At 33.9% G+C, this 14,460-nt stretch overlaps 1 protein-coding gene across 2 annotated transcripts in view; it reads right to left on the bottom strand.

Moving 5' to 3' along the window:
* FAM227B (family with sequence similarity 227 member B) overlaps positions 1 to 14,460 on the bottom strand; it is a 210,149-nt gene that overhangs the window by 173,777 nt on the left and 21,912 nt on the right. For both annotated transcript variants that reach the window (XM_078079389.1, XM_078079388.1), the window contains exons 7-9: positions 14,205 to 14,240; positions 13,636 to 13,740; positions 10,211 to 10,309 (exon numbers count right to left, since the gene is read on the bottom strand). In XM_078079389.1, the coding sequence (XP_077935515.1) occupies positions 10,211 to 10,309; positions 13,636 to 13,740; positions 14,205 to 14,240 (240 nt within the window). The remainder of the gene's footprint in view (positions 1 to 10,210; positions 10,310 to 13,635; positions 13,741 to 14,204; positions 14,241 to 14,460) is intronic.

Genomic DNA, 14,460 nt, shown 5'->3' with positions numbered 1-14,460 from the left:
CACATTGATTGATTTGCAGATGTTGAACCAACCTTGCAGCCCAGGAATAAATCCCACTTGGTCATGGTGAATAATCTTTTTAATGTACTGTTGGATCCTGTTGGCTAGTATTTTGGTGAGAATTTTTGCATCCATGTTCATCAGGGATATTGGTCTGTAATTCTCCTTTTTGATGGGGTCTTTGTCTGGTTTTGGGATCAAGGTAATGGTGGCCTCATAAAACGAGTTTGGAAGTTTTCCTTCCATTTCTATTTTTTGGAACAGTTTCAGAAGAATAGGTATTAATTCTTCTTTAAATGTTTGGTAGAATTCCCCTGGGAAGCCATCTGGCGCTGGCTTTTGTTTGTTGGGAGATTTTTGATTACTGCTTCAATTTCCTTACTGGTTATGGGTCTGTTTAGGTTTTCTATTTCTTCCTGGTTCAGTTATGGTAGGTTACACTTCTCTAGGAATGCATCCATTTCTTCCAGATTGTCTAATTTGTTGGCATATAGTTGCTCATAATATGTTCTCATAATTGTTTGTATTTCTTTGGTGTTGGTTGTGATCTCTCCTCTTTCATTCATGATTTTATTTATTTGGGTCCTTTCTCTTTTCTTTTTCATAAGTCTGGCCAGAGGTTTATCAATCTTATTCATTCTTTCAAAGAACCAGCTCCTAGTTTCGTTGATCTGTTCTACTGTTCTTTTGGTTTCTATTTCATTGACTTCTGCTCTGATCTTTATTATTTCTCTTCTCCTGCTGGGTTTAGGCTTTATTTGCTGTTCCTTCTCCAGCTCCTTTAGGTGTAGGGTTAGGTTGTGTATTTGAGACCTTTCTTGTTTCTTGAGAAAGGCTTGTAGTGCTATATACTTCCCTCTTAGGACCACATTTGCTGCATCCCAAAGATTTTGAATAGTTGTGTTTTCATTTGCATTTGTCTCCATGAATTTTTTTTTCAAAGATTTTATTTATTTGACAGAGAGAGAGAGAGAGAGAGAGAGAGAGAAGAGCAGGGGGAGAGGGAGAAACAGGCTCTCTGCAGAGCAGAGAGCCTGATGCGGGACTCAATCCCAGGACCCTGAGATCATGACCTGAGCCGAAGGCAGATGCTCAACCGACTGAGCCACCCAGGTGCCCCTGTCTCCATGAATTTTTAAAATTCTTCTTAATTTCCTGGTTGACTCATTCATTCTTTAGTAGGATGTTCTTTAGCTTCCATGTATTTGAGTTCTTTCCAACTTTCCTCTTGTGATTGAGTTCTAGTTTCAAAGCATTGTGGTGCAAAAATATGCAGAGAATGACCCCAATCTTTTGGTACCAGTTGAGACCTGATTTGTGACCCAGGATGTGATCTATTCTGGAGAATGTTCTATATGCAATAGAGAAGAATGTGTATTCTGTTGCTTTAAGATGGAATGTTTTGAATATATCTGTTAAGTCCATCTGGTCCAGTCTGTCATTCAAAGCCCTTATTTCCTTGTTAATCTTCTGCTTAGATGATCTGTCCATTGCAGTGAGGGGGGTGTTAAAGTCCCCTACTATTATTGTATTATTATCGATGTGTATCTTTGATTTTGTTATTAATTGGCTTATATAATTGACTGCTCCCATGTTAGGTTCATAAATATTTACAATTGTTAGATCTTCTTGTTGGATACATCCTTTAAGTATGATATTGTGTCCCTCTACACCTCTCACTACAGTCTTTGATTTAAAATCCAATTTGTCTGATACAAGGAGTGCCACCCCAGGTTTCTTTTGATGTCCATTAGCATGATAAATGGTTTTCCACCCCCTCACATTAAATTTGGAGGTGTCTTTGGGTCTAAAATGAGTCTCTTGCAGACAGCATATCAATGGGTCTTGCTTTTTCATCCAATCTGATACCCTGTGCCTTTTGATTGGGGCATTTAGCCCATTTACATTCAGAGTAACTACTGAAAGACTCAACTTAAATTGCGAGAACTCATACAGGAATTCAGTAAAGTGGCAGGATATAAAATCAATGCACAGAAATCAGTGGCATTCCTATACACCAACAACAAAACAGAAGAAAGAGAAATTAAGGAGTTGATCCCATTTACAACTGCACCCAAAACCATAAGATACCTAGGAATAAATCTAACCAAAGAGGCAAAGGATCTATACTCAGAAAACTATAGAATACTCATGAAAGAAATTGAGGAAGACACAAAGAAATGGAAAAACGGTCCATGCTCATGGACTGGAAGAACAAATATTGTGAAAATGTCTATGCTACCTAGAGCAATCTACACATTCATTGCAATCCCTATCAAAATATCATCAACTTTTTTCAAAGAAATGGAACAAATAATCCTAAAATTTGTATGGAACCAGAAAAGACCCCGAATAGCCAGAGGAATGTTGAAAAAGAAAAGCAAAGCTGGTGGCATCACAATTCCAGACTTCAAGCTCTCTTACAAAGCTGTAATCATCAAGACAGTATGGTACTGGCACAAAGACAGACACATAGATCAATGGAATGGAATAGAGAGCCCAGAAATGGACCCTCAACTCTATGGTCAACTAATCTTTGACAAAGCAGAAAAGAATGTCCAATGGGAAAAAGACAGTCTCTTCAACAAATGGTGTTGGGAGAATTGGACAGCCACATGCAGAAGAATGAAACTGGACCATTTCCTAACACCATACAAAAAAATAGACTCAAAATGGATGAAAGACCTAAATGGGAGACAGAAATACATCAATATCCTAGAGGAGAACACAGGCAGCAATCTCTTCAACCTCGGCCACAGCAACTTCTTGCTAGACACATCTCCAAAGGCAAGGGAAACAAAGGCAAAAATGAACTATTGGGACTTCATCTAGATAAAAAGCTTTTGCACAGCAAAGGAAACAGTTGACAAAATCAAAAGAAAACTGACAGAATGGGAGAAGATATTTGCAAATGACATATCAGATAAAGGGCTAGTATCCAAAATATATAAAGAACTTACCAAACTCAACACCCAAAGAACAAATAATCCAATCAAGAAATGGGCAGAAGACATGAACAGACATTTCTGCAAAGAAGATAGGTCTCCTCAGGCAAGGGAAACAAAACAAAAATAAATTATTGGTACTACATCAAAATAAAAAGCTTCTGCACAGCAACGGAAAAATCAACACAACTAAAAGGCAACCTACAGAAGGGGAGAAGATATTTGCAAATGACATATCTGATAAAAGGTTAGTATCCAAAATATATAAAGAAATTATAAAACTCAACACCCAAAAACCCAATAATCCAATTAAAAAATGGGCAGAAGACATAAACAGACATTTCTCCAGAGAAGACATCCAGATGGCCAGCAGAGACATGAAAAGATGTTCATTATCATTTACCATCAGGGAAATGCAAATCAAAACTATAAGGACATATCACCTTACTTCTGTCAGAATGGCTAAAATCAACAACACAAGAAACAAAAGGTGTTGGAGAGGATATGGAGAAATGGGAACCCTCCTGCACTGTTGGTGGAAATGCAAACTGGTGCAGCCACTCTGCAAAACAGCATGAAGGTTCCTCAAAAAGTTAATCTAACTTATGATCCAACAATCCCACGACTGGGTATTTATCCAAAGAATACAAAAACACAATTCAAAGTGATACATACACCCATGTGTTTATGGCAGCATTATTTACAATAGCACAAATATGGAAGCAGCCCAAGTGTCCATCAATGAATGGATAAGGAAGATGTGATATATTGCAACGCAATATTATTCAGCCATAAAAAATGAAATCTTGCCATTTACAATGACATGGATGGAGCTAGAGTGTATAATGCTAAGTGAAGTAAGTCAGTCAGAGAAAGACAAATGCCCTATGATTTCACTCATATGTAGAATTTAAGAAACAAAACAAACGAGCAAAGGGAAAATAAGAGACACACAGAGAGAAACCAAGAAACAGTCTTTTAATTATAGAGCACTGATGGTTACCAGAGGGGTGGGGATTGGGGTGTTGTGTTAAATAGATGATGGAGATTAAGGAGTGCAGTTATTGTAAGGAGCACCAGGTGATGTATGGAAGTGCTGAATCACTATATTGTATACCTGAAACTAATATAACATTTATGTTAACTGGAATTAAAATAAAAACTTTAAAATAAAGCACTAGCATCCTGAATTCTTGCTCTATTAAGCAGTGCAAAAAATGAATTAGAGTCTACATACATGAATTAAGTAATAAAAATAAAGAGTCCAAATTTATCTATAATGTCACTTATAGAAGCACAAACTGGCATTAATCAATTTTGGTAATAAACACCAAAAATTATCAAATTTAGTCATAGTTTTCTACAAAATTGGCAAGCCAAACGAGCTGGGATTTATAAATGCATAGGACCTTAGACCTAAAATGGAAGTTGGTTACCACCTAGCTTAAATCCCTCTATTTTAGTGATTGCATTAATGTTCAGAAAGATTAAGAGGTTTAAGATTATACAAGTTAAGTAATTGAGAGCCAGACCAAAATCTAGATCTTCTAAGACCCAACAGGGCTCCCATACTTGTGTAATAAGTTTATGGAAGGACAAAATAGCAAAAATAATAAATATTAATAGTTAGCAATGTTTGTAATAGACAGTGGTTCTAAGATACAGGGTTGTGTTAGAATTAAATGAGATTCTATATATATGTAACTTAGTAGTCAAGAAATTTAGCATGCTTCAACTATACAATCTATACTTAACGTGTATGAAGAATAGAAATGATCTCAAACAGAAAGTTCCAGAATATATATTTAATTAATATAAGTCAACCTAGTGCCCATACCATAAATACCTCCACAGGAGACTAAACGGCAAGATGGTATGGTCATTTTTAATAAATATTTTGGTATGGGAGCGCCTGGGTGACTCAGTCAGTTAAACTTCTGCCTTCGGCTCAAGTCATAATCTCAGGGTCCTAGGATTAAGCCCCACATTGGGCTTCCTGCTCAGCAGGGAGTCTGCTTCTCTCCCTCCCTCTGCCCATCCCTCCCACTTTGTGCTTGCTCACTCTCTGTCTCTCTCTCAAAAATAAATAAATAAAATCTAGTAAATAACTTAGTAGCTAAATATTTCAGTATGCTTGAAAAGAAAATGTGTCCTGCAGCTGTTGAGTATTCAGGTTACCAGCATATCCATTAGATCAAGCTATTTAACATATATTAAATCATACTTGCATTCTGGGAATAAATCCCATTGGTCAGAGTATATAATCCTTTAATATGCTGCTGAATTGAGTTTGCTAGTGGTTGTTGAGGATTTTTGCATCGATATTCATCAAAGAGGATATTGGTGTGTAGATTTTTTTGTTTCTTATAGTATCTTTGGCTTTGGTATCAGGGAAATGCTGGCCTCATAGAATGAGTTAGGAAATGTTCCTTGTTGATTGTTTGGAAGAGTTTGAGAAGATTAGTATTAATTCTTTTATGTTGCTAGAATTCATCAGTGAAGCCATCTGGGTAGAGGGCTTTTCTTTGTTGGGAGGTTTCTGATAACTGATTCAATCTCCTTACTAGTTAGTTATAGGTCTATTCAGATTGTCTATTTCTTCACGATTTAGTTTTGGAAAATGGCATGTTTCTAGGAATTTGTCCATTTCCATATAGGTTATCCAATTTTGTTATCACACATTTGTTCATAGTATTCTTATAATCCTTTTTATTTCTTTGGTGATAGTAATGTTCCCACTTTCATTTCTGATCTTAGTAATTTGAGTCTTTTGTCTTTTTCTTAGTCAATCTAACTGAAGTTTTGTCAATTTTGTTGATCTTCTCAAAGAACTAACTTTTTGTTTTGTTGATTTTCTCTATTGTTTTTCTATTCTCTATTTGTCTCCATTCTAATCTTTATTATTTCATTCTTTCTGCTAGTTTAGGGTTTAATTTGTTCTTCTTTTTCTAGTTCCTTAATGTGTAAAGTTAGGTTGTTGATTTGAGATACTGTTTTAAAATGTGTTTACAGCTATAAATTTTTCTTTTAGCATTGCTTTTACATCTCATAAGTTTTGTTATGTTGTATTTTTGTTTTCATTTGTCTCATGGTATTTTATGATTTCTCTTGTGATTTCTTCTTTGACCTTTGGTTATTTAGGAACTCTTATACATTAATGATGGGAGTATTAATTTGTACACCCAGTTTGGAAACAATCTGGCATTATCTTGTTAAGGTGAACATTTTCATACCTAACAACTCATCAATTCCATTCCTTCTTCATGTATTTTGTAATTTTTGTTTGAGACCTGGACATCTTCATAGGACAGTAAAAACTGAGGTATTTATGCTTGGAAATAGGTGTGCTTCTTCTTTTATTAGCCTCTAGGGGTTTGAGTCAATTAAGTCAGGTGTTAAGCTGTATCTGGGTTTTATTTCTGCTATGCTTACTGTCTGTGAAACACAGGCTTCCAATTTCTCTGAAATCACCTTGTTTTTAGGATTCCTGAAGGACCGGCTTTTGGATTCATTGATTTTCTCTAATTCCTTCTTTGTTTTTCAGTTTTTCCTTTTATTAGTTGCCTCTCTGATCTTTATTATTTCCTTTCTTCTGGTTATTTTGGGTTTCTTTTATTCCTCTTTTTCTAGTTTCTTATGATAGAAGCTGAGGTCATAGTTTTGGAGAACTTTACTTATTTCTAATATAGTCATTTTAGTCCTCTAAATTTCTAAATACTGCTTGAGTTACATCCCACAAATTTTATTTTATATTTTTAAAACATAATTATTTATTTATTTGAAAGAGAGAGAGAGAGAGAGAGAGAGAGTGAATGCATGAGCAGTGGGGGAGGGGGAGAGGGAGAAGCAGACTCCCACTGACCAGGGAGCCTGATGCAGGGCCTGATCCCAGGACCCAGAGATCATGACCTGAGCCAAAGGCCAATGCTTAACCAGCTGAGCCACCCAGGCACCCCACATCCCACGAATTTTAATGTGTATTTTCATTAAATTCAAAATACTTTCCAACTTCTCTATTGATTTCTGGTTTGACCCACAGTTACTGAGAAATGTGTTATTTAGTTTCCAAATATTTGAGGATTTTCTGGATAGCTTTCTGTTGATTCATTTATAATTCCATTTTGGTCTGAAAACATACTGTGTTTGACTTGAATTGTTTTAAATTTATTAGGATGTTTTCCTAGCCCAGAAAGTAGTTGGTAAATATTTAATGTGTTCTGTTGTTGGGAGGAATATTTAATAAATGTCAAATTAGATCAATTAAGCTGGTTGACAATATTGCTCAAGTCTTCTATATCATTATTGGTTTTCTGTATAGTCTACCAATTATTGAGAATGAGGTATTGAAACACCTAAGTGTACTTATGAATTTTCCCATTTATCCTGAAGTTTTAAAAGTTTTTATTAAATGTGCTTCAAAGCATTTTTATTAGGTGCATATATCTTTAGGATTGTTAATGTTATATTGATGAATCAACCACTTTATCATCATACAATTACTCTCTTTTTCCCCTGGCAACATTCTTTGTTTTGAAATCTACTCTATATGATGAGTTCAAAAAAGTTGTTAATTTTATAGGTTATATGGCTTTTCTTTGTTGTTATATGGGTGGGAATGATGTGCTTTCCAGCTTTCTGAGTCTTTTTGGAAGCCCGAGTCTCAAGGGCAATTTTTAAAAACATTAAGCATATTGAAATATCATTACTAAAATTCTTCTAGTCAAACATCATCGGGAAACTTTTGTCATTAGCCTATACATTGGCCAGCAATTTTTGGAACACTGTGTTCTAAAAATATAATAATAATAATAGTAATAATAATAATGACAATGATGATGGTGATGATAGATACATCCACTGAACACTTACTATATATGTAGCTCCATATAAACAAACAACTTTACATGCACTTTCTCATTTAACCCAATAAACATGTAAAGTAGGTGATTTTTTTATTTATGAAAGATTTAGAGAGGTAAATAACTATTCTAGGTCACATGATTTACTAACTGGGTAAACTTGTTTTTGAAAGCCAGATCTCTTAACTCTATTATATTGAATCTCATATTACATTTATATAGTATTTCATAGTTTACTAGGTGTCTTCTTATTCATGTCACTTTTAATACAACAACCCTAGGGGAAAAAAGCAGGATATATGTTATCTTCTACCTCTTTTGTTTTTTAGAGATGAGATAAGTGAAGCTCAGGAGTGATTTTTTGACTAGCCCAAAGTCTCAAAATAACTACTTGGGAAAACAAGATTTAAATTCTAGTTTTCTGGATCCAACTTCAGTACTTTTTCTACTAGACCAAGTTATCACTAAATCATGGGCAATAAACAAAGGAAATGTGGTTTTATATTAATCATATAACAATCACTGAAATAACTTTTAGAGCCACCATACTGAAGCATGCTATATTCTAGAGTATGATTATATATTTTTTCATATTATACTCTTGGTAACTAAATTGAACAAGTGGTTCATGGTTTTACTATATTCCAGGTATAAAACCAGTACTATTTATTCTTCCAAAGTCGACAGAACTTACGTATTTTGCATCCATTTTAACATATATATTTATATATATCATATATATATTTAACAATAAACCCTCTTAGAAATAAAATCATACATAAAATGCAATGAACTAAACAGATGAAAGAGGAAGAGTTCTAGTTAAATAATGGAAAGTTTGCTTCAATTTGATCTGGACCCCCAAATTGCCCCTTTCAGTTCCCTAGAACACTAGCAGAACACTGATCCAGCTGAATATATTGCTTCTCGAAACATGTCAAAAATCATGACACTAGAAATCTTATTAAATTATAATGTTTTAAAATTATTACTAAGTTATTATATTTTAATTTCAGAAAGCTAGTTTCTAGAGAATAGTTTGATTAAAGATAAAAAATTCTAGGGGCACCTGGGTGGCTCAGTTGGTTAGGCATCCAACTTTTAATCTCAGCTCAGGTCTTGATCTCAAGGTTGTGAGTTCAAGCCCCACATTGGGCTCCCTGCTGGGCATGGAGCCTACTTAAAAAAAAAAAAGGAAATGATAAAAAATTCTAATTCCTAGTTATTCCAAAAATAATCTTATAAATGTAGTGAGTCATTAACATTTTTGTGTTAAGTCTGTGTTTGTTCAAAGCAATAAAATCCTATTATTGCCTGACAAAAAAAATAACTAGAACACTGCTAAATTATGTTTCCTTCAAAAACTTGTTATATATAATCTCAACAGATTTAAGTGGGAATGTAATGTTTCTCTGTTTTCATGGAAAAACATAAATTCAGGATCCAGATCTAGAGAAAGAAATTTCAGGTAATGAAACTCCTGATTTCACAAATTTTCCTCAGCAATTATCTTTATATTACTGATATACCATTTCCTATGCTTTATCCAGAGCTCCTAACAATATCAGAAATATAGGACAGATATTCTTAACCTAGAGTTAGTCTAACCTATAGTTTATTCTAACATAAAGCACCAACTGAATGGCTTGTACCAATTTCTTCATGGTGTAAAATTCCTGTGACAATCCATAAGCAGATTTGTGTGAGTAATTTGAGCTGGGGAAAGGTGGAGAGTGGAGTCTATTTTCAGGCTTCCTTGATGGGGTGGCACACCTTCTTAAGGCTTAGACTGTGATCCCTGTAGTTGCCCTTATCTTCCACTCATCAGATCCAGAAGCCACACAATAATGGTTGGTATTCACCACTTTTTCCGGGCTCACATATTCTCTACCATAAGACTCATGTGCTGCTTATTTCCATTCTCCTATTGTTTTCCAGATATCTTTCCCAAATAACCAGATGTCTTTTTTTTCTTAATCCTAATCAGAGTTTTTTACCTTTCCGAATCAAGTAAAGACCCTTTCTCCATCTGCTCTGTAGACTATTTTCCAAATGAAACCTCCTTCAATGTCACTGATTTGCAGTGGGTTTTCTGTTTAGCTGTTTGTCAGCACATCATAATATTAAGTTAAGCTACAACTTTATTATTCATTACACTGCTTGATTTCACTGATCTTTTTCTGATTAATGAAGACTCAGGATCTTTGAAATCCATATTGAAGTTTTAACTCCTCTGAAAGAACTCTAGATTTTAAACAGGATTTCTAACATATGTGGAATACTAAAAGTCCAAGTTCTGTGAAAGGATCTAGAAAAATATTTTTTTGTACCAGTGCCACCTCTACTAAAAAATTAACCGTGCCACAAATCAACTTAAAAAAAGAAGTTTAAAAAATAACATTATACCTTAAATTTATGCAGAAACCACCACCAAAAGGAATCATGTAAAAGGGCAATAGAGGCTTCTGAGAGAAAATGGGTCTTCCAGATTTTGAAAACCTTTTCCTATGGAACAAAAGATGTATGGAGGTCAAATTAAAGTCCATTATAAAACATGTTAATGCAAATAGGCTTTATAAAGAGTATGTATCCAGTGGTTATAGACTAGCATTTTTCAAAAGAAATTTAATTGTGCCATATATATATAATATTAAATTTTCTAGTAGCCACTTTATAAAAATAAAAAGTGAAATTAATTTTAAGGATAAAGTTTATTAAATCAAATATATTTAAAATGTTATCATTTCAACATATGGGCATTAAATTCTTAATGAAATATTTTGTATTATTTTGTGGGAATAGGTCTTTCAAATATTGTATATATTTTATACTTAAAGCACATCTCAATTTGAACAATAAATTTTCATCATAAATACTAGATCAGTATTCAGACTTCATAAACACATAGTTGTGATTTTGCTCCAACCATAATTGAAAGTTTTCAATAACGGAATCAACTATTAGTTTTAAAATTTATATATAAATTAAAAGAAATAAAATAAATTCATCAGTCACACTAATCACATTTCATATACTCAACAATTACATTTGCCTAGTAACTATTGAAATGACAGTGTAGGCTAGACAAAGAACAGCAAACTCCAAGGTACATGCTATAATTTCTAAAGACAGATATCTTTGAATTCTATCCCAACAAACCCCATCATAAGTCTAGACTCCATCCAAACAGAGTGTACTCTTAAAGAAATTGATAAAAAATTGTCACATAAGGTAAATCTTGGTTTGAATAGTCACATTCAATAGATTATTTTTATCTTATTTATTTACTAAAAGTTTTTAAATACCAGATTCAATAGAGTTCAAGACTTACTTTAATGAAATCCATAGGTATGAATTCCTGTTCCTCAACACATGTCTACAAAAAGGACATCATGCAGACTTTTATACCAAAAAGATTACTTACATATTCTGTGGGGGTACTTGTCTTCCATAGGCCACTAATTATAGTATGGAGTACATTGGTAACAGCTTCAATTTAGTACTTAGTACTTAACAGCTTAGATTTAGTATTTTTTCATTACAAAGAAGATATGTGAAATACATAAAGAAAAAAGTAGAAAATTGAAATATGGGAGAAAATAATTTTGTTTAAATTATTCGCAAATTTCAAGCAAAGATGCTTTTAACTATACACTAACTCCATAACTGTTTCTAAGTTTGGTTATGTTTAGTATCACTAACTTCCTTTTTCAGTAAAATTTCAAGTTCTTTAAAGTATATCAATATTTAGTCAAAACAACCAAAAAATTAAAATTGGCTAAAAAGCCCAAAACCCAGTTTAAAAAGTTAAATGGTTCTCTCCTCTCCCCTCCCGACTTTGTGATACTCTTTTGAGTCAAGTAAATGTAAACATACCTTAAAACTTAGATTATCTAACTTGGTTCTAACATTGAGTCTAGGTTGGATAAAATTACTTCTAATTTTCTCTTGAATTTCTATTCCTGTATATCAGTATGCCTGTGGTTTAGCTTGCTCCTCTTATTTATAATATAGGTCATTTTTCACTCATTTTAATTCAATAAAATTTTTACTGAGCATCACCTGTAGCCACAGTTCCGTTCTGGGTGATACAGAGGATAATGACTATAGCACAGGAATGTGTTTTGATGGGTTTAGGTGAATTCATCAATTCCATGGATTCCCATACCTTCATTCATGTAACGGTAAACCTATAACCTTCTCTTTCCAAGTTTCAGATCCATAAATGCAATCTCTTGGTCTGTTACTATAAGCATTTCTATGAAATAACCTTTCCTGATATTTTTATTTTCCTACACTTATATTCTCTTCACTCTAATTTCATTATCTATTTATTTTAATGCCATTGCATTGTACATGCTATAGTAAGCCAATTTAAATTCTTTTTTTGAAATCAGGTAGGGGTATTAACAAATAAAACACTGGTATCTATGCCCAGATATACCCAGATGCTTGTCATACTCCACCCACCCCCACCCATATCTACTTCCACTCCTCACTTCCCTATTTCTTTCAATAATGCCAGTATCCTCCAAATTAACCATATTAATAATTTCTCATAGCTGTACATCTATGCCTTATTTATGTGATTGCCTTATGATTTGTGTTAGATGTACATGCATCCATATTTAAAATACAGTACCATCTTAGAACATGGAATGTTAGAATATTATAGATTACCCAGAACATTTATAAACTTATTTTAACAACAATAATTTATCAATTTCTTTTTATAACAATAAAGCCTTTTTCCCAAGGAAATTGTGAAAATATAGTCAGAGAAACAAATAAATAGGCTCATGATCCAGGCATAACTACAATTAGCATCTATAGTTTTTCTCTACAAAAATGGGATCAGGTGATCATATAAAGGGGGCAGACTAAGCCTTTACTCTCACCAAAATCCCACAAAATATAAAATTGAAAAACATTTGTTATCAGTATGGAAAATAAGACAGAGTATCATTACTGAATCACTCTAGATAGAATTGTCAATTTAGGTGCTCTGTAGTTGCCTAACTGAGGGGTAAACAGGTCAATCACACTCTACTTCTTGGAACATTACATCTTGAAGAGAGTGAAAAAAAAGGGGTTTAATGGTGGATTATGCTCTTTCTGATGAACTATAGTAGGAGAGAAAACAACAGGGATTTTATGTTGAGAAATGAAGAGGCACAGGAAGGCTGGAAGTGAGGGATGGAGAGGTGAGGGATGGGGAGGTGAGGTATGGGGAGGTGAGGGATGGACTTGGCCCCCTTCTAGGACGGGTTTAGGTAATTCATTCCAAGGCCAAGTCCATCCCAGAGAACTATCTGGAAGGAATCTGCCTGGGGTATAAGGAACATTGTTGAAACCTGCAAGAAACAGAAACCTTGTTAGGTGACCACCTAATATTTAAGGGGGAAATCAATATTAGGTACCACCCAACTCTCATCCTACCCTTGGCAAGCAATGGGCAATGATCTAGTTACTGTCTATGCCTGCAGTTTTTCAATTTGCTATCTTATAGGGATACTACTCAAAAATTCCCCAGACACTTGGAAAAAGGTGGCGTTGTAGAGAAGGGCTCTCATAAGTTATTCTGGGGTCAAAATAAACAGACTAAAATCTCTTAAGCTGATAAAGCAGGCAGAGGGAGGAGAAAACACTCGTTACAGTCACATGCCAAGACAACGCACAGTAGCAACCTCAGACACCTGAGGCAGTAACACAGAATCTAATACATTCTTTTCTAGTAATCAAAGCATTAAACATCACTGGTCTTTTCCTGCCAGACTGAATCATGAAATCATATTCTCAAAATGTATCATACAATAAAAATGTTTACGTACATCAAAGTTATGGGCTTTTAAAATAAAAAGATAAATTCGTTCAGCATCCAAATGTCTGGGTAGTTGAGTAAGCTCATTTGTTTTGAATCCTGAGAAGCTGCAACCCTAGAAAGAGGGAAATATCACACAACAGTCATTACTTTACCCTTTCCAGTAAAGTCGTCTCACAGGACTACAGAAGACAGATAAATATTTAACCATAACTCATTAACATAATTATTTTACTTCCATTTATTAAAATAAGTGAAAACTATTTATCCTAGTTTAAAAAAATCTTCCTATTTTCTGATTCTCTCAAATTAAGAGCCCTGGCATATTCATATGCCAAATCCAAAAGCAAAACAAAATCACATTTCAGAACCAACTTGGCAACTCAAATGATCAAGAATTTTAGCTAGACTACCCATAAAGAAAGACTAGGCAGAAGGAGAAAGCTTCTATGCCTGTTCCCACCTCTCTCTCTTACAGTCCCATCTATATTTATAGCTAAATCTATATTATTGTAAACATTCTTTATTTCTATATAATACTTCTGATACATAATCTTATAGAACAGAAATTTTAAATACCTCTACAGTCTTCTTTGTCTCCATTTCATTTGAAAGCTGGAAAACATTTAAATAAAATGTTTAAAATTCTAAATTATATTTTTATATTTTGTAAATTTGTTCAGTTAATTGTGTGTGTGTGTGTGTGTGTGTGTGTGTGTATCTCCTACTGAAGCCTAGAATGCTGTCACTGTGCTAGATGGTAGGAATACAAAGATGGTCCTTGCCCTCAGGCTAGTCATAGTTCAATAAGGGAATGAGATATATATACAAACAA

This window comes from Halichoerus grypus, chromosome 8 (assembly GCF_964656455.1).
Source record: "Halichoerus grypus chromosome 8, mHalGry1.hap1.1, whole genome shotgun sequence".
In the NCBI taxonomy this organism is placed as follows: Eukaryota; Metazoa; Chordata; class Mammalia; order Carnivora; family Phocidae; genus Halichoerus; species Halichoerus grypus.
Note: the sequence above shows the minus strand (reverse complement) of the source record. Positions and strands in the feature narration are given on the sequence as shown.